The sequence below is a fragment of the Mesoplodon mirus genome (genome assembly GCF_964341445.2).
Source record: "Mesoplodon mirus genome assembly, chromosome: 3".
Taxonomy (NCBI): Eukaryota; Metazoa; Chordata; class Mammalia; order Artiodactyla; family Ziphiidae; genus Mesoplodon; species Mesoplodon mirus.
Genome location: NC_138978.1, coordinates 169505343 through 169524287, shown reverse-complemented (window position 1 = coordinate 169524287; position 18945 = coordinate 169505343). Strand labels below are relative to the sequence as shown.

Sequence of the window (18945 nt, the reverse complement as noted above, 5' to 3'; positions counted from 1 at the left end):
GTATTTTCTCATGCCTGGTAGTCATTAGTTATCTACTCCTTTTAAAGAATGGGGCACTAAAAAGCTGATTGGATACTCTGAGTACATGGCTGGGACTTGACTACACTTTCTCATAGGGCGAACTAGTTGGGAAAACTCAGGTCTCAATATCTTTTAGGTCTTTTCTCTTGGGATAATCAAATTCCCCAGAGAAGACTCTTCCAGTCTCCCACCTGGAAAATGAGAGACTGCCTGCCAGTGCAGGAAGATGGCTGGGGTCTCAGCATCAAGTGTGTGTTCCTACTCCCTCCAAATTGCTATTATAAAATTTTTTTAATAAATTTATTTATTTTATTTATTTATTTTTGCCGCACTGTGTCTTTGTTGCTGCGCATGGGCTTTCTCTAGTTGCGGTGAGCAGGGCTACTCTTCGCCGTGGTGCACGGTCTTCTCATTGCGGTGGCTTCTCTTGTTGCAGAGCATGGGCTCTAGGCACGAGGGCTTCAGTAGTTGTGGCACGTGGGCTTCAATAGTGGTGGCTCATGGGCTCTAGAGCGCAGGCTCAGTAGTTGTGGCTCATGGACTTAGTTGCTCCGCGGCATGCGGGATCTTCCCGGACCAGGGCTCGAACCCGTGTCCCCTGTATTGGCAGGCAGATTCTTAACCACTGCACCACCAGGGAAGCCCTATAAAAATTTTAAACATAGAAAAGTTGAAGGAATAGTACAATGGCTACCTGAATACTCTCTATCTAGATTCAACAATAGTTAACACCTGCGCCTATTTGTTCTTGCTCTCTCTCTCTCTCTCTCTCTCTGAATCTTTGAAAGTAAGGTGCTGTCACTATGACATTTCACTCTTCAATATTTCCATACATCTCCTTAATGTGAGGACATTTCCTATATAACTACAATGGTATTATCATATATAAGAAAAATAATTTATTATTTAGTGACCAGTCCTAATTTAAGTTTCCCCAACCGATTATCACAAAAATACTCTTGTTTTTTGCATGATACTTCTGCCTTAAACTATGCCAGGTGTTCCCAAGTCCAAGCTTTACCTTTTTCCTCCCCTGATAATAAATCTATAGTTTTTTGAGGGAGATGGGGGAAGGGCAGTCACCTAGCCATGTAGAGTCGTGAAGGGTCTCTAACTATTTCTTACTTTGCAACCCCCTCTCACTACTAACACCACCAACCACATGTACTGTTAACCTCACTTTCCGTTGTACTTTGGGCTGGCATTTCCTGAATGAGCTTTCTGGGGATTTCGTGTCACAAATTGGGTCAATTTTTGCCACTTCCTGTTGCTAAATTAGGGTTCAGTTTTATCATGTCTGCTATGTTGAGGATTATTATCCATTGTTCAAACCAGAACATATTTGAAAGTAAAAGTTGGCACTATTATTAATTATGCCAGGACGATTAATAAGGGTAAATCAGAGTTGTCCTTGGAAGACCAGCATATGGTCACTTTAAGAAGTGTTTCCTTACAGATATGCTTTCCAGCTTCAAAGTTTTGTTCTTCTGATTCTCTCTCCTGATCTCCCCATCCTTGTGGCTTTATGTACAAACAACAAACAAAATTTTCCAGTTGTTTTATGGGGTTTTGTGAGTAAGGTAATTGCATGTGTTCAGTTGCACTATCTTTACTCAATTTAATGATCTTGAACTCACTGTGATCACTTTGTACTTGGCACGCATTTTGTTATTTTAATATTCTTGAAGGCTTTGTTTCAAAGAAGATAGCATCCCTAATGCTTAGTCTTTAGAGTCATCACATTACCTAAAGTGAAGTATTTTATGTAAATATTCAATAAATATCTGTTTATTTATTTATTTTTTTGGTGTCATTTAGAGTTCACTATCACTGTTTATGTCAAACGCAGAATACCAAATAAGTGTCAGGCAAACCAAAACTAGAGGGCACATGATAAAAATTGTAAAGGTAGTTTTTAATTAGATTATAGGGTTTACTGTTCCCTATACCTGAAATAGGTTCTCCTCACATCTCTATCTATGAAAATCCTACTCATCTTTCAAAACTCACCTCAAATCTGCCTCCACCTTTAGGTCTTCCTTGATAGTTTCCCCAAAAGAAAAAAAGTAATTTCTTTTTCCTCTAAAATCTTGTGACACTCATGATTTGTATTATTTGTGGCATTTGTTCCATGTCTTATGTATCTTATTTCCCCTAGTGCAGTGGCTTTCACCTTATTTTTACTGCAACCCACATTAAAGCATATATTTTACATTGCAACTCAGTATGCATATACATATATAACAGAACACACACATATACACACATGCACACATGTACACATACACAATACATACGTCACTGAAACAACAGTAACTGAGATAATACTACCCCTCACTGAGACACTGATATTTTATAAACTATTACCTTTTACTTTTTAAAAAGTACTGCTGGAGTCCCTTAAAATTGATTTCTTGACTCTCTAACTAATTGTGACTCACAATTTTAAAAATAATGCCATAGGGCTTCCCTGGTGGCGCAGTGGTTAAGAGTCCGCCTGCCGATTCAGGGGACACGGGTTCGTGCCCGGGTCCGGGAAGATCCCACATGCCGCGGAGAGGCTGGGCCCGTGGGCCATGGCCGCTGAGCCTGAGCGTCCGGAGCCTGTGCTCCGCAACGGGAGAGGCCACAGCAGTGAGAGGCCTGCGTACCGCAAAAAACAAAACAAAACAAAAGAAAATACTGCCTTAGTGCAGGGCTTCTTAACTTGGAATCCACGTATACAATTCACTGGTCCATGAACTTGGACAGAAAAGTAATTATGTCTTTATTTCCACTAACCTTTTACTGAAATTTATAATTCTCTCTTATTACGAATGTAGGTAACTAACCTTAGTAGTACTAACAATATCTATAAATTTGTCACTAATGGAAATCTTTACATCACATGATACATATTGTAGGTATCTTTTTAAAAATTAATTAATTAATTTTTTATTTTTGGTTACGTTGGGTCTTCATTGCTGCACGTGGGCTTTCTTTAGTTGCGGTGAGTGGGGGCTACTCTTTTTTTTTTTTTGCAGTACACGGGCCTCTCACTGTTGTGGCCTCTTCCATTGCGGAGCACAGGCTCCAGACGCGCAGGCTCAGCGGCCATGGCTCACAGGTCCAGCCGCTCCGCGGCATGTGGGATCCTCCCGGACTGGGGCACGAACCCGTGCCCCCTGCATCGGCAGGCAGACTCTCAACCACTGCGCCACCAGGGAAGCCCGGGGAGCTACTCTTCATTGCAGTGCACGGGCTTCTCATTGCGATGGCTTTTATTGTTGCAGAGTACAGACTCTAGACGCGTGGGCTTCAGTAGTTGTGGCACGTGGGCTCAGTAGTTGTGGCTCACAGGCTCTAGAGCACAGGCTCAGTAGTTGTGGCACACGGGCTTAGTTGCTCTGCAGTATGTGGGATCTTCCCGGACCAGGGCTTGAATCCGTGTCCCCTGCATTGGCAGGCGGATTCTTAACCACTGTGCCACCAGGGGAAGTCCCTGTAGGTATCTTGAAATACCTTTTAAACTCATCACTCTTTTGGAATTATTGAAGCTACTAGACCTGCTGTTGTCTTATTATTTAATGTGTTAATAAAAAAGCACATGTATTACTAATCACAAATTTGCTTTGTAATATTTTCACAACTGTATTTCAGTTTAATTGGTTTCCTTTGTAATCTATTATTTTATTTTATACCCTTATAAACACTCTGAGAAGGGTCCCATGTGTATCACCAAACTGCCAAAGGGGTGCAGTCTGGAAGAAGGTTAAGAAACCTGCTAGGACAATGTGAGTTTCCTGGAGGCAATCTGCTGCAGCACCTTTCATATAAGAAAAGCTCGATAAATATTTGTTAAACACGTTATTTCTCCAGATTACTCAGGGATAATTTAAGCCCAGAAAAATCTAGTCACATACAAGTCAAACAGTATTATGCTAAGAAGCTAATTTGGCTATTTGTAATGGAAGAGGTAGCTGGCTAGGGGCTCTAGACTAGTCAGTTACATAAAATTTTCCCAGCTTAGGGGATTGCTATTCCTAGGAATTAAAAATATTTGGCAGGACTTCCCTGGTGGCGCAGTAGTTGAGAGTCCGCCTGCCGATGCAGGGGACACGGGTTCGTGTCCCGGTCTGGGAGGATCCCACATGCCGCGGAGCGGCTGGGCCCGTGAGCCATGGCCGCTGAGCCTGCGCGTCCGGAGCCTGTGCTCCGCAACAGGAGAGGCCACGACAGTGAGAGGCCTGCGTACCGCAAAAAAAAAAAAAAAAAAGTATTGGGCAGATTGTAATGTGGTATGATTAAACAAATGAAATAGTAGTTAAGTAAAAAATTATTTCTTGGGACCCTATAATAATAATAAAAAAAGCATTGTGTTTTGCATATGTAACACATGGCCTCTTTGCATAAGGAATTTACACGCTGCTTGGGGAGATAGACATTACAAGAACTAAGAACACAGGTGTTTCAGGACATGGCAAGGATGTGATGAAGGTAATGTTTTAGGAAGCTTCATCTGAGAGCATTGCACAGGAGGTACTGAAGGGCACAGCAGTTAAAACTCCTAATACATCATCATCAGTTGCTTCGTTTCTCTTCCTATGTGGAAATATGTATTTATAAATGCTTGCTAGATCCTTCCACCAGAACCTCAAGCTCAAAACTATGCTCCTAAAATCAAACTAATCTTTCCTACAAACCTGTGACTCCTGACTTTCCCATTCATGTCATGACCACACACCCTCCTGGAAACTGTCTTAGATTTCTCCCTCTCCATCATCCACTTCCTGAGTAATCCTTCCTCTGGCTGATTTCATTACTAGCCTGCTAAACTCATGTATTTTCAAAGTAGACATTTGTAAAACAGTGATAGAAGATTAAATTGGCGATCATAAAGTACAAAAATTTTAAGGGGAAATCTTATCTTTTGTTATTTGCTGTATAAACAGAACTGAACAAACCAACATTGCAGTTTGTGATTCTTCTGTTAAGGGACTGAGTTCTCAGGCTGTCCTAGAGAAGCAATTCACTTTCTTATCTCCCTCTGAGTTCTACATTTTCCTCCTCCAGTGGCCACATTATCAGTGCTCTAGGGTAGATTTGGCAAAGTAGTTTAGGCTCCCCTCAGGCAAGGAGTGACTGAATCAAACAGGTATGTGCTATTCTATGTACATATCTACACACACTCAAAGAAGCAGCAGCAAGTGGAGTGAAAACAAACAGTAAGAAATCTCCGTACTGTATCTATATGTAGTTAAAAATTTAAGTGCTGATCACCACATTCACCCTTATTTCCATCTGGTTTAGTCCCTTTTCTTGTCTCTGTATACGTCTTTTCTCAGTTCCCTGGCCTTTCTTTCACTGATTTCCAGGGAACTTTTGTCCTAAATGGCTTTTACTCTAGAAGCATCTAATTTCATTGAGCCTCAGCTGTTCCTCTCTAAGACACATAGTATCTTAGCGTTTTATAATATTGAAAAGGGCAAATAACTTTTCAACAAATTCAAAATAAGTCAGAGCTTGTTCATCAAATATCACCAACTTAGACAAATATTTCTTCTCTTGTGCTTTGAAAGTATGATTTATATATGAGATAAATGACAAAGGAGATGGCCAGAGGGGTTGGCTTCTTTTCTGACATCTGCTTCTTCTTCTTCTTCACCACCAGCAAACAGAGTATTTGATCTCTATCAGGGCAGGGACAACCTGTCCAGAGTTTCTGTGTCTTTAACCTTTTAGGAATGGGAGAGCTCCTGTTCATCGTGCATTTTTGTCCTTGGTGACTTCCTGAATAATCCAAGGATCTGCAAGTCACGTGAGTTATCATGTGTGTTGTCAGTGCTTTATAGATTTTATTGAATTGTGAGATTCTGCTATAGCACAGTTTCTCAAGCTGGGTACTTTCAGCTTTTCAGGCCAAATAATTTTTTTGTTATGTAAGGCTGTCTTCTGCATTGTAGGATGTAGCATCCTTGAACTCTACCCACTAGGTGTAGCATTACCTCAGTTGTGACAACCAAAAAATTTCCAGACAATGCCAATTTTCCCCCAAGGGAAAAAAAATTGTCCCTGGTTGAGAATCACTGTAGTGTAGTTAAGAGGTGGTAAATGGTGATTACTTAGCGTGAGCCTTAAAGATTATATACACATTTTGGTTTTTCTATATGCTTTCTTGCCATTCTTTGGCATATGTTATACTTTTGAGTATGGTGGCATTTATCTATACTCAATTTATTTTATATAATTCTTACTCATTTTCTTATTATATTTATCTATTTCATTATATTTTTTCCATTATTTTTTCTCATTATATTTACCAACCATGCAGAAAAATGTCTACCAGCTTTTCAAACGTCACCTCCATGGAACTTCTCTTATTCTCACTATCTGAAGCCTTAAAACAAAGAAGAATGAGCACAAATAGAAACTCAAGTGAAGAAGTTAATTTATGGGGAAACAAGTTCTATTTTATGCAGGTAAAATTTGAAGTGATGGTAGAATAAGTGTTATGTCTAGCACTTACTTGAAGTGAAGTTGGGATATAGACCGGGGAGTCAACAGTATAGATGAGAACTGAAATTATGAAATATCCAAGCGAAAAATGAAAAGGCTCAGAGGGCTGAAAATTACACCTTAACATGAAGCAATGGAAATGAAATTAACAAAAAGGGAAAAAGATATTTATTTATTGAAATAATTAAAGCTAATGATTGATTAATAATTAGGCGAATGGCAACCCTACCACAGGGGTCACAATAAAGCCCCAACTGTAGGAAAAAGGAAGAAAGAAAGAAAAAGAAGAAAGAAAGGAAAGAAGGAAGGGAGGAAAGAAAGAAGAAAAATTCTATCTACTAACTATATATTCCAAAAGATCATTGCAGAGACTTAGTGGAAAAGCAGTGGGTGGACTTGTGGGTTTGGGGTGAGAAGGAGAGGATACAAGAGAGGCACATGATAACTTGCCAGGCTTGAGTTGAGCATGTATTCTAACAGAACTTTCTTTGCTGTGATCTACTGAGGATCAGCTCAGGAGAACCTCTTCCTTGCCATGAATAACCTATTTCCTGGAGTGAAAGGAAAAGGGTGCCTCACATGGTAAAGAATGTAAAATAATCCCCATCCTTCTGTTGCCCCTTCCTTTTAATTTACATGTTAATCATTTGATACTGCTCTTGGGCGAGTTAAGTGCTTGCCTACTACAGTGAGAGAGATGAAGTTATTTTATTGTCATATACTAAAAGTGCCATGAACAGATCATTGGAACTGTTACCTAATTATTGCCAGAAAAATTAGTTTAGGATGAATTCTTCTAAAACCAAATCATCCTATGTAGAATTTTTCTAATATCCAGTTGGCTCATAGTAAGAATTCTAGAATGAGTCAAAACATTCTGTTCCCTGGGAATACAATTAACAACTAATTCAACTTAGAAGGTTTACAAGGAAATTACATGGTTCAAAATTAAGTGTCAGATGGGCACTTTACTGAGTCTTTTTTCCTTCGACCACATGAGCACCAAGTGGCCTACACTTTAATAACACCTGCTTTGAACATTTCTTACACTAGACATTGTGCCATGTTCCACGGCACAGACAACTGGAGTCTCCATTCTCCCATATGTCTGGCTGCTTTCTGGAGAAGGTAGTTCTGAGTTTCTGACAGCCAAGACAAAAAGGGAAACATCATTGAGTTATACTTTTATATTTCTTATTTTATAAAAGAAATATCACTCGGTAGAGACTAACTTCCCTCTTAGTGTCAAGAGTCAAATACATCACCAGAGACAGAAGAAGGAACACATGAGGCCAGAGGCCAGACGTCTTCTCCCGAGCAAAAAAGCTCGTGCGTCTTCTTCTATACCACCTCATAGAAGAGAACTATGTCAAGAGGCGCTTGGGAAGAAAAGCGGTCAAGCATTGTGGACTTTCAGGCAGAGGGTCCCTAAACAAGCTTCTGAGAGATCTTTAGGGGCCTCAATGGCATAAAAATCTCGGGGGGGGGCACACTGCTCGTTTTAAAGATTGAGAAGCGGTCACTTTTTGTCTCAGACTGTAGCAACAGACGTGTGTACGCGACCACCTTCCCCGCTTTCGGTGAACCTCAGAACTTGGAGCTCCCCCATAAGGAGCCGCAGTTTTCCCTTCCGGCCCCACCGCAGCGAACCCAAAGCACGAATCCAAGGGACTGAAGACCAATCGAGCCGATCCCAATGGAGGAATCTGGCGGGGAGCGAAATTCTTCAAGAGGCGGAAAAGATACGGAAGACTTCTCATTCCAACCAATCAGATGAGAGGCACTCTTGGCACACCCCTTTCCGCTAACCAATCAGCACCTAGCTCGATGGGCCCGGCCCACTGACACCCGGAAAACGTCTTTTAAATTTTATTAGTATAGCTTTTCCCCCACCGTCATTCTAGGCCTTCCCACAAACTGTGGTCAGAAAAGGAAAACTGGATGTAACAATTCCAAAGCTGGCCAGTCTTGCAGTGAGAAGCGAAACCACAGACCTCTTCATCAAAACAGTAATCCTGGGAAGGACAGGGAAAGGGAAAGGGAAGGGTTCCGGAGAGAAAACTACAGCTCCCAAGGGTCCTTGCACGGACACGGCGCGCCCTGGGCTAGAGGGCGGGCCATCGTACGAAGAAGGCTGAGGGTCACGAGGCTCCTCTTGGACTTCCTGAAGTGGGCGGGACTTGAGATGGGCGGGGCGGTGGCCACCCCCGCCTCTCTCGCTTTGTGCCCTCCTCCCTCTGGCTCAGACGCCTGAGACGTCGGAGGGGGCGTGGCCCGCGCAGAGGCTAGTTGGGGGTGCGAGCGCCGCTGGACGTGGGTGACGCGTCTTCTTCCAGCTCAGCGGTGTATGAGGTGTCGCGGCCCCGCCGGTGATTGGTTGTTGAGAGGCTAGTACGCAGCGGCCGTTGGTCGCCGGCAGCACGGAGCGAGAACCGGGGAGGGCGGGGGGGATATGGGGCAGCGGCGGCGGCGGCGGCTGGAGGAGGCGGGCGCGGACGAGCCGGCGGCCGCGGCAGCAACGGCGATTCCCGGAAGCCTCCTGTGAAGCGCACCCGTCGGCGCCGCTGTGGGCCCCTGGGAGAGAGCGGCCAGCGCGCGCGCCGCTCAGGAGCCGCTCCTCCAGCGCCGCAGCCCTTCGGACTCTCGGTCTCATCCTCGCTCTCCTGCTCCGGCTCCTCCATCTTGGCCTCGGCAGTAGCAGCTGCAGAGAGGATGTGCCGCCTTCTGGCAGGGGGAAGAAGGAGGAAAAGATGAAGAAGTACCGGCGGGCCTTGGCCCTAGTCTCCTTCCTCTCTCTGTGTTCCCTGGTCTGGTGAGTAGCCGCGACCACACGGGAGTTTTCCATGAAGGGAGAGAGGGGCAGGGAGCGGCCCAGGTCACACCCCCAAATCATCCCGGCTTTTAGGGTGCGGGTCTCCAAGGCTCCTATGAAACGACAAACCGATTACTCCGTGACCCCTCTGCGGGCTGGCCTGGCAGCCCTCTCTGCGGAGGTTTTCGTGGCGCGTTTTGGAATTTACAGAGACTTAAGTGGGAGAGGGAGGCGCCTGGGTGCCTTTGTACCCGGTTACCCTGGCCCTTGGTGATGGTGGGTTGTGTGTGGGAAGTGTTCAGATAGAGGCTGGGTAAGTTGCTCGGGTTTAGTAGCAGCCACTTGTTTTCATGGTATGGGAAGGGCATAAGGTATGTCGGATGTGATGTGTTCCCGACAGGCGATTTTAAAAACGTGACTTGTCGTGAAGGTGACTAATGTACGAACACTGGTTCTCCTGGACCTTTCTCTCCTAGTCTTTGGCCTCGGGTACACTTGGGGTTGCTGTTCTTGGAGACTTTTGGGAGGCGTTATGAAGCACTTTTTCAAGGGGTAGATGATAAGAAGCTGTTTAGCAGACAGTGTCTTAGGGTATAGTGCGTACAGGGGTTTCTGGTAGTGTGGCTTGGATAATGTCCCGTAGTAATGGAAGGATAAGTCCTGCATTTTGAAGGCGGGAAGAGTGCTTTGTCTATAAGTTTGTGGAGTTTCTGTTAGTCCCTGGCACATTTGGGGTTTTTTGAAGGAGAAGAGAGAAAGCTTGTCAGTCAAAGGATCGCTACCACTGTACTTGGAAAATCCATTCTGCCCTCCGAGGGAGTTTCTTCGGAGATGTGTGACATTTGCTGACTGTAAAGATGCTTCTTCAGTCAAAGTTATTTGCCGTTATATTAGAATCTAGATAAACTAAGTTTCTTGTTTAGTTTATTTCTGCAACACACCAACATTTTTTTTTCATTTATGTGGGTGCCTAATGGATTCCAAAGACACTGAAGTTGTAGAGTTGTTGCTCACAGAAAATATTATGTAAATAAGAAGAAAAGAAAACACTTGCCTGGCTGAAGAATTTTGATTGGCAGGTTGATAGACGTTTTAGAGAACAAGAAATTTGGCCTCTTGACGTTCATTCCGAACCCTTTAATGAGACCAGTGTTATCTCACCTACTTTTTAGTATCATGTTGGTTACCAAGAAGTGCATGTAGGAGATGAGTCCACTCACCTCATTTTAAATTTAAATTTGTACCTGAGATACGGAAACCTTGTGTTCATATCCGCTTCTTTCTGGGGGCTGTTTAGTTGTTTGTAGGTTATATATGTTTTTTCTTTCCTCTTTCTACTTGATCTTGCCCATCTTTAGGCCATGTTATTCTTCATCACTTTCTGAAATGGTTGAGAGAGCAAAGAGGTTACACTTTTCATTCAGGTTTAAAACACACCAGGATCTCTGATTTTTTTTTTTTTTTAGTTGAAATATACTTGACATATAACATTGTGTAAATTTCAGGTGTACAACATGTTGATTTGATGCATTTACATAATGTAATATGGTTACCATTGTAGCAATAGTTAGCATCTCTATCACATCATATAATCATTTCTTTTTGTGGTGGGAATAATTAAGATCTGGTCTCTTAGCAAGATGATAATTATAATACAATAGTGTTGTTCTGTACTCACTATACTGTGATCTCCAGGACTAACTTATCTACCAGTTGCAAGTTTCTACCCTTAAACATGATTTTAAAAAAATTAATTGGCTGGTAGAAGTGAAATCAAGCATTACAGTGTGGTTTTTAAAATCATTTGCAGATTTAAATTAACCAAGCTTCTATTACTTTGTTTAATTTCGGGCTGTCTTTTGCTTAAGCTGACCTCAATATGGTTTCTCAACTTTATTCATTGGAAGTAGTGAGGAGATCATTACCTGTTAGGGGAAAAAAAAATCAGTTAGCCTAGTACTGAAAATAATAGTCTTTAAGTTCCGTAAAGTTTATTGACTTTCACAGTGAAAAATGGATGTTGAGGGATTAAGTAAATAGTGCAAAGTTTAAGAAACTTTTGTTTAAGAAACAGTTGGGTTTGTTTTGAGATTTGTTTTTGCTGCCAAATTTTAAGATATTTTAATTGGGGCTTCCCTGGTGGCGCAGTGGTTGGGAGTCTGCCTGCCGATGCAGGGGACACGGGTTCGTGCCCCGGTCCGGGAGGGTCCCACATGCTGCGGAGCGGCTGGGCCTGTGAGCCATGGCCGCTGGGCCTGCGCGTCCGGGGCCTGTGCTCCGCAACGAGAGAGGCCACAGCAGTGAGAGACCCGCGTACCGCAAAAAAAAAAAAAAAAAAAAAGATATTTTAATTGTTCTTTACTGAGGCCGTGGAAAGGCATTATAGGATATTAAGGCTTGAGAATTTTTTGGAAGGGTGATGATGACATCAGGGAAGAGAAGTGGTGTGTGGTGTGATTGGCAAAGGGTATGTTGTGTCTTTTGAGGCTGTTCTTCCTTGGGAAATTGGAATAATGAAATTATGTCACTGACTCAGCTGGAGATCTAACTCTTGCTACAAGATGGTCTGTTAGGTCATTTCTCAACATCTCCATTCTGCCCTAGCCTAATGCCCGTGTAGGGTTTGACAAGTTTTGCAAAGAGTCATTTTTGTTTCTGTCATTTATAAAGTGTTCCAAGATTTTGTGATCCATTTCTTTTTTAAGCCGTACCATTTTGTAGATTTATGAGTGCTATGTGTTTATACTACAATACTCTATAGTTTGTAAGTTTCTAAACTCCTTTTCCTACCAATATTACTGAATTTTTCAGTCACTTTATTTATACTGTCACATATTTATAGCCTTGCTTATGTCTCCCCTCTCCTTTTGTCTTTCCAGCCTGGAGTCCTAACCTTAGATTACTTTCACAAAAGGCTCATCCTATCCTTCTTATTATTCATTCTGGTTGCTATTTTTTCCTTTTGCATACTTCATGTGATTCTTTATCAAATAGTAGAGTATTTTAGGCATAAATGTACTATAGCTGTGGCAAGAATAATTATGATAGCTATTATTTATTGTCAACTACCTCTTACAAACCTGTGGTGTGTACTTTGCACATTTTAGCACCTTTAATCTTCACAATAACCCTATTAGTATTATTGATAATTTACTTTTACATTTTATAATTAAGAAGTAGAGAAGTTAAATAACTTGACTAAGGTAAAGCAGCTATTAAGTTTTGGAGCTTGGATTTGAACCTAGGCCGCCTGATTCATGGGATCCTGACTGCTGTAATCCTTTGACTGTAGGTCAGGAAACCTATATTGTAGATAGGGCTCCATCACTTACTAGATCTGCATCCTTGGACATGTTTTGTAATTTCTTTGAACCTTAGTCCTTATATCCTAAAAGTGGGAAAACTAATTCATTCACACCCCACAGGGTTGTTAGGAGGATAACAAGAGATAACATATATGGTAGATCTTTGTAAAATAGTAAGGGTACATTATCTATATGTTTCATCATAAAGTCATTCAACAAAAGTTTTTCTCGTGTTCATTAAGTACCAGATGTTGTTATGGGCATTGAAAATGTGGAAATAGGGTGACCAACTTATCCTGGTTTTAGCAGTGAAAGTCCTAAGTCCCAGGAATCCCCTATGTTAGTTTCCTATTGCTGCTGTAACAAGTTACCAAAAATTTAGTAACTTAAAACAACACACATTTATTATCTTACAGTTTTGGGGGTCAGAAGTCCAAAATAAGTCTTAACTGGGCTAAAGTCAAGGTGTCAGCAGGCCTGGTTCCTTCTTGAGACTCTAAGGGAAGAGTCTGCTTCTTGACTTTTTCAGCTTCTAGGGGCTGCTTATATTCTGTGGCTCCTTCCTTGGATTATTCCAACCTCTTGCTTCAGTCTTCACATCTACTAATGACAGATCCTCCTGCCTCCTTTTACAAGGACTCTTGTGATTACATTGGGCCCACCCAGACAATCCAGGATTATCTCCCCATCTCAAATTCCTTAATTTAATCACTTCTGCAAAGACCTTTTTACCATGTAAGGCAACATATTCAGGAATTAGGACTCAGACATCTCTGGAGGGGCCATTATGCAGCCTAGCATACCCGCCTTGGTCCTGGCAAACTAGGAAGATTGATGACCACCTTAAAGAGGGAAAAAAAAAAGACTTGGTCAGTGCCTTAAGTGGTGGATATTCAAATTTTTTTGTATTCCCCCCATCGGAAAAGCATTGTCCATGCACCTTTAATATGTAATTAATTGTTTATAAGATTTATACATGTGTAAATATGGTATTAGTATATTAGTATGCTAATAGCATATTGGTATACATAATAAATTACACAAATTAGATGATTAAGAAAGATGAGAAAGAAAATAAACAGTCTAATACTTTAAGTTAACAGACCTTTTTGTTCTTATTTAAAAAGTAGTAGTTTGGTGAGAGGTGTGTGATTGACTGACTAGATTATTTTACATCAGAATGTGGATGAATAATAGCTTGTGCTTAGCGCTGCTCTTTTCTTGTTGGCTTGTGCTTGCATTATTATTATCTTTGCAGGAATTTTTTCAAAGCTACTTCTCCATGTTGTGAGAGTCAGTTTAGTTAAAACTAAATAATATAATCCCTAAATTGGCTTCATTGAGCACACATAAATTGCAGTGCCTCACAATGTGCTGGAAGTAAAGCCCACTGTTTGTGGAACTTCTGTACTTTGCTCAGGTTTCTGACTGTGTAGTCTCTGCTGTTATGGCCAGCTGACCTTCAGATCAAGTGTGAATCCGTCTATTAATCTTGATAAAGCTAAATTAATTAAAAAATAGCCTTTATTTTTTAGAGCAGTTTTAGGTTCATGGCAGAATTGAGCGGAAAGTGCAGAGATTACCTTTAGTACTTGCTCTCTGCGCCCACACGTGCACGGCTTCCTCCATTATCAGCATCCCCCAGCAGAGTGGTTTAATTTATTTTTTAAGACTAAAAAAATCTATTTTTTTCTTCCTGAACCCGAAAGGATCATCTTGGAGAAGCTCATATATAGAGCTAATGAGAAGACCCTGACATTCAAACAATTCTCATACATTTGACAAATAGGTACCAAAAATAGTTTAAAAGGTCTTTAGAAACTCGGAGGGAAGACTTTGTATTCTAGATAACGGTCTATCACTAGCTGTGTGTCCTCCAACAGATTATTTCTATGAGCCTCAGTTCTCATCCATAAAATGCTTTGCAGAATGGCTAGTTCGAGTTGGCAGAATTTTGTTTCAGGCAGAGGAAAGATTCCTGTTGGTGGAGGGAGATGGGAAGGGAGGTTAGAGCCAGGTTTTGAAGGGACTTGATTATTGTGCAGGTGAACTCTGATTTTAACCTGACTGAGAGGATGAGCCAGTGAACTAGTTTAAATAGGAGAAACCGGAGAGTGAGGTCAGATTGATCTTTTAGTTAGATCACTAGGGGGATAGAGTGGATTGGAAAGGACAGACTTTAGAGACAGGGAGCCCTAAAGTGGCAGTCACACTAGGAGAGAGTTGATAGATATCCACAATATCTTGTGGATAGATATCCACAAACATTTTATTAGGTAGAAACATTTATATGTTTAAAATACTTTAGTAAGAAACTAAATACTCTGTTGGAAACGTACATGTTGCAGATTGTACTTTAGTGCCAGGTGTATGTTACCTGTTTTGTTTTCAAGACCATATTTTAAAGTAGATTCAAAAAATAAAATTGTACCTGTCTCAAGGGAATGGAAATTGCTTTTGAGTATTTGTAGTATAGGAATGTCAATCCTTTGCGATAGACTAGTTTCATAAATGCCGAGTTTTTTGAAAGAAAATTTGGTTTTATTTTAGGACTTTGTTTTTGTAATGAATCATTAGTTAAAATTATTTTATATTTTCCGTAAAAGTAACACCTAGCTTTGGTAGAAAATGTTTTGTAGCATTAACATGGCTCATAAGTACTAAGCTTGTTTTATATATTTATATATATATATATATATATATATATATTTTTTTTTTTTTTTTTTTTTTTTTTTTGCGGTACGCGGGCCTCTCACTGTTGTGGCCTCTCCCGTCCGGATGCGCAGGCTCAGCGGCCATGGGTCACGGGCCTAAATGCTCTGCGGCATGTGGGATCTTCCCGGACGGGGGCACAAACCCGTGTCCCCTGCATCGGCAGGCGGACTCTCAACCACTGCGCCACCAGGGAAGCCCTATATTTCTTGTTATGGAGTATTTGAACTCGATAACAGGAGAAAATGTGTAAAGTGCTTAAAACAGTGCTCTGCTCACAGTAAGCCCTATTTTGTAAGTTCTTATTATTCATTCATCCTGGATACTTTGGCAGAAGTAGGATCCTAGGCTGAGGTATCAGAGTTCAGAAGTAGGAATCCATACATCTGTTCAAAATATCAATATTACTGTGTTGCCAACAATGTATTTGGTGTGGTGGGGGTGGCTGAAGAAGCAGGAGACTTGAGCTCTGCCCTCAGGAGTATACAAGCTGCTTGTCAAAATATAGGTAGGTACTGGTGTAGTGGAAAGGGCATGAAACTAAGTTAGAGCTTGGCTGTAATCCTTCATTTCCAGTATTAACAGTGAACATTTATTGGGCACTTATTTCTTTTTTTAAATTTTTTGTACAGCAGGTTCTTATTAGTCATCCATTTTATACACATCAGTATATACATGTCAATCCCAATCGCCCAATTCATCCCACCCCACCCCCCCACCCGTGGCCACTTTCCCCCTTGGTGTCCATACGTTTGTTCTCTACATCTGTGTCTCTATTTCTGCCCTGCAAACTGGTTCATCTGTACCATTTTTCTAGGTTCCACATATATGTGTTAATATACGATATTTGTTTTTCTCTTTCTGACTTACTTCGCTCTGTATGACAGTCTCCAGATCCATCCACGTCTCTACAAATGAGCCAATTTCGTTTCTCTTTATGGCTAAGTAATATCCTGTTGTATATATGTACCACATCTTCTTTATCCATTCGTCTGTCCATGGGCATTTAGGTTGCTTCCATGACCTGGCTGTTGTAAATTGTGCTGCAGTGAACATTGGGGTGCATCTGTCTTTTTGAATTATGGTTTTCTCTGGGTATATGCCCAGTAGTGGGATTGCTGGGTCGTATGGTAATTCTATTTTTAGTCTTTTAAGGAACCTCCATACTGTTCTCCACCGTGGCTGTATCAATTTACATTCCCACCAACAGTGCAAGAGGGTTCCCTTTTCTCCACACCCTCTCCAGCATTTGTTGTTTGTAGATTTTCTGATGATGCCCATTCTAACTGGTGTGAGGTGATACCTCATTGGAGTTTTGATTTGCATTTCTCTAATAATTAGTGATGTTGAGCAGCTTTTCTGGGCACTTAATTCTGTTCTAAGTGCTTTATATACACTAACTCATTTTGTCCTAATTAAACTCTTTTGAGATAGACACACCATTTTAAAGAGATTAAGAAGGGTACAAAGAAATTAACCAACTTGCCTAAATGCTCAGTAAGCAGTGAGCTGGAATTTAAGTAGCTTGAGTCTGAGCCTGTGCTCTTAACCACTACTCTCTGCTGCCTGTAGGCTGGGAGGTGGCCTTAGGCAAGTTTCTCTACCTTTTCTTTGTTTGTCAATTTTCTTATCTAAAAAATGGGGCTGACTGGATTGGCTCTACAAGGAATGAATAATAGAATTATTCATGAAGCTTTTAAAAAAAATACATCCTACAGCACTTACCTTGGAGATTTGGTTAAGTTTGGGATACTCTTTTGTGCATTCCAGTCATTACTGCTAAATTAAATGAATTCTGAGATTTTTCTTTTGCACTTTTAACATTCTAAGGTATCTGATTTGAACATTAGTGAACAATACAAAGAGCTGAATTGTTTAGTAGTTTCTTAAAAACGGGAAAAAACTGGACCGGAGTTGTCAAGGAAGACTTGGTTTTAAGAGAAATGACATGTGTGGTTCATATACCTTACTTCTGTGGAATACAGGTGCTTCATGAACTGAAATAAGATACACTGGTGCTGTTAATATGAATAGTGGCCTTTCCCTAGTTTGTGTGTGTGTGTCTGCTTGCCTGCCTGCAGTGGGCAGATAGTACTTAATTGTCAGGAGAAATGAGAAAGGTTATGAGTAAAAGAGACGATGTACTTGATATGGGTGGAAGTGATAGTAAGCAGACAAGCCTGAGTAGAAAATAAAAGCTAAAGTCATCCCTTGGTATCCGTGGAGGATTGGTTCCAGGACCCAACCTTGGATGCTCAAGTCTGTTATGTAAAATGGCGTAGTACACTCAGCCCTCCCTCTACCCAGATGTGGAACCCGTGGATGCGGAGGACTGAGTGTATTCTGGAAATTGTGATGGGTTTTGCAAGCTAAACCAAGGAGTAAGGCAGTAAAGATCCAGCAAGAGAAGTGGTGTTTGGAGAGTGTTATTTTGACATCATTGTGTTACAGGAGAAAGACTGGAGGGATGAATACTAAATGAAAAGTAATTGGAATAGTTGAAGTTTTTCATAACAAGGACTTAACTTGGCAGTAGAAATGAAGAGGGTTCATTGAGCAGAGATTTTGAGGAAGTAAATGATCTGGTTTGGTGATAGGTTGGCAAGTTGGCAATGCAGTACAGTAGAAACAGCATTGGGCTATGATTCAGAAGAACTGGGTTTTAGTTTGCCTCTAACCAGCTCTTGGTCTTCAACACCACCTTTCTGTTGTCCATCTCAATGTCAAGAGATGTTTACTGAGGATTTTCTATGTGCTGCCTTCTGTGCAAGATTCTGGTGGACAAAACAGAAAAAGTGGCTGCTTTCTTGGAGCCTACTGTGGTTGAGAGAATAAATTCTAGGGTCTAAAATGATGAATCTGTGAAGTAAAGTTCAAAGAGAGAAGAGGAGTTAATTTTTTTCCTTTTAACTTGGGAAACTAGAGGAATTGGAGGTGTTAAAAAAGAACTGGAAGAGTTGCAAAGAGTTTTAAAGGAGAAGGAGATGTTAGTTGAGGCGAGTAGAATATCCTAGTGGAAACGTTATATAGGCACTTAAGTGCAGACTTCAGTGAAAATGAGATTGGGCTGGAGCTGTCCTCATAGAGGGGATCATTTTTGAAACAGAACCTTTGAACATGGAGTTTCTGCAGGTACTTAGAACAAGCAAAGGTGACAAGCAAAGTAAAGCTCTGAGAGCGGAAACTAGGGAAGGTGGAAAGAGGTTTAAGGAGGTCATTTGAATGGTCAGCAATATAAAAGTCTCAGATAGCCTGAAAAGCTTGAAAGTTGAGAAAAGGGCCTTGTTTTCAAAAGAGAGAGGTGATTGGTAAGTTTTTGTGAGTGTTGATAAGTTTTTGTGAGTGGAAATAGAAGGTATTTGGAGAGTGGTAAGTGTGAGCTCGTACACATTTGTTTCGCAGCCAGAAGGGATACAGGAAGCTGGAGTAGCCTCACACTTGTATGTTTCAAACCACTCAACCCATTTCGATTTGAGGAGGGATACTGAGGGCCTACTGCAAGGGACTTGAGCATCTGTGGATTTTGCTATCTGCAGGGGGTCCTGGAACCAAGATACCTAGGGACAACTGTTTACACTACTCTGGAATTTGATAAATGAA

The 18945-nt window shown here is 41.3% G+C and overlaps 1 protein-coding gene across 4 annotated transcripts in view; it reads left to right on the top strand.

The window, feature by feature from the left end:
• The first annotated feature begins 8976 nt into the window (after positions 1 to 8976).
• The window catches only part of SUCO (SUN domain containing ossification factor), a 74379-nt gene continuing 64410 nt past the window's right edge, over positions 8977 to 18945 (top strand). For 2 of the 4 annotated variants that reach the window (XM_082612945.1, XM_082612944.1), the window contains exon 1: positions 8977 to 9328. In XM_082612945.1, the coding sequence (XP_082469071.1) occupies positions 9267 to 9328 (62 nt within the window). In that variant the 5' untranslated portion in view covers positions 8977 to 9266. The remainder of the gene's footprint in view (positions 9329 to 18945) is intronic. The other 2 variants (XM_082612942.1, XM_082612943.1) reach the window with 1 other exon arrangement.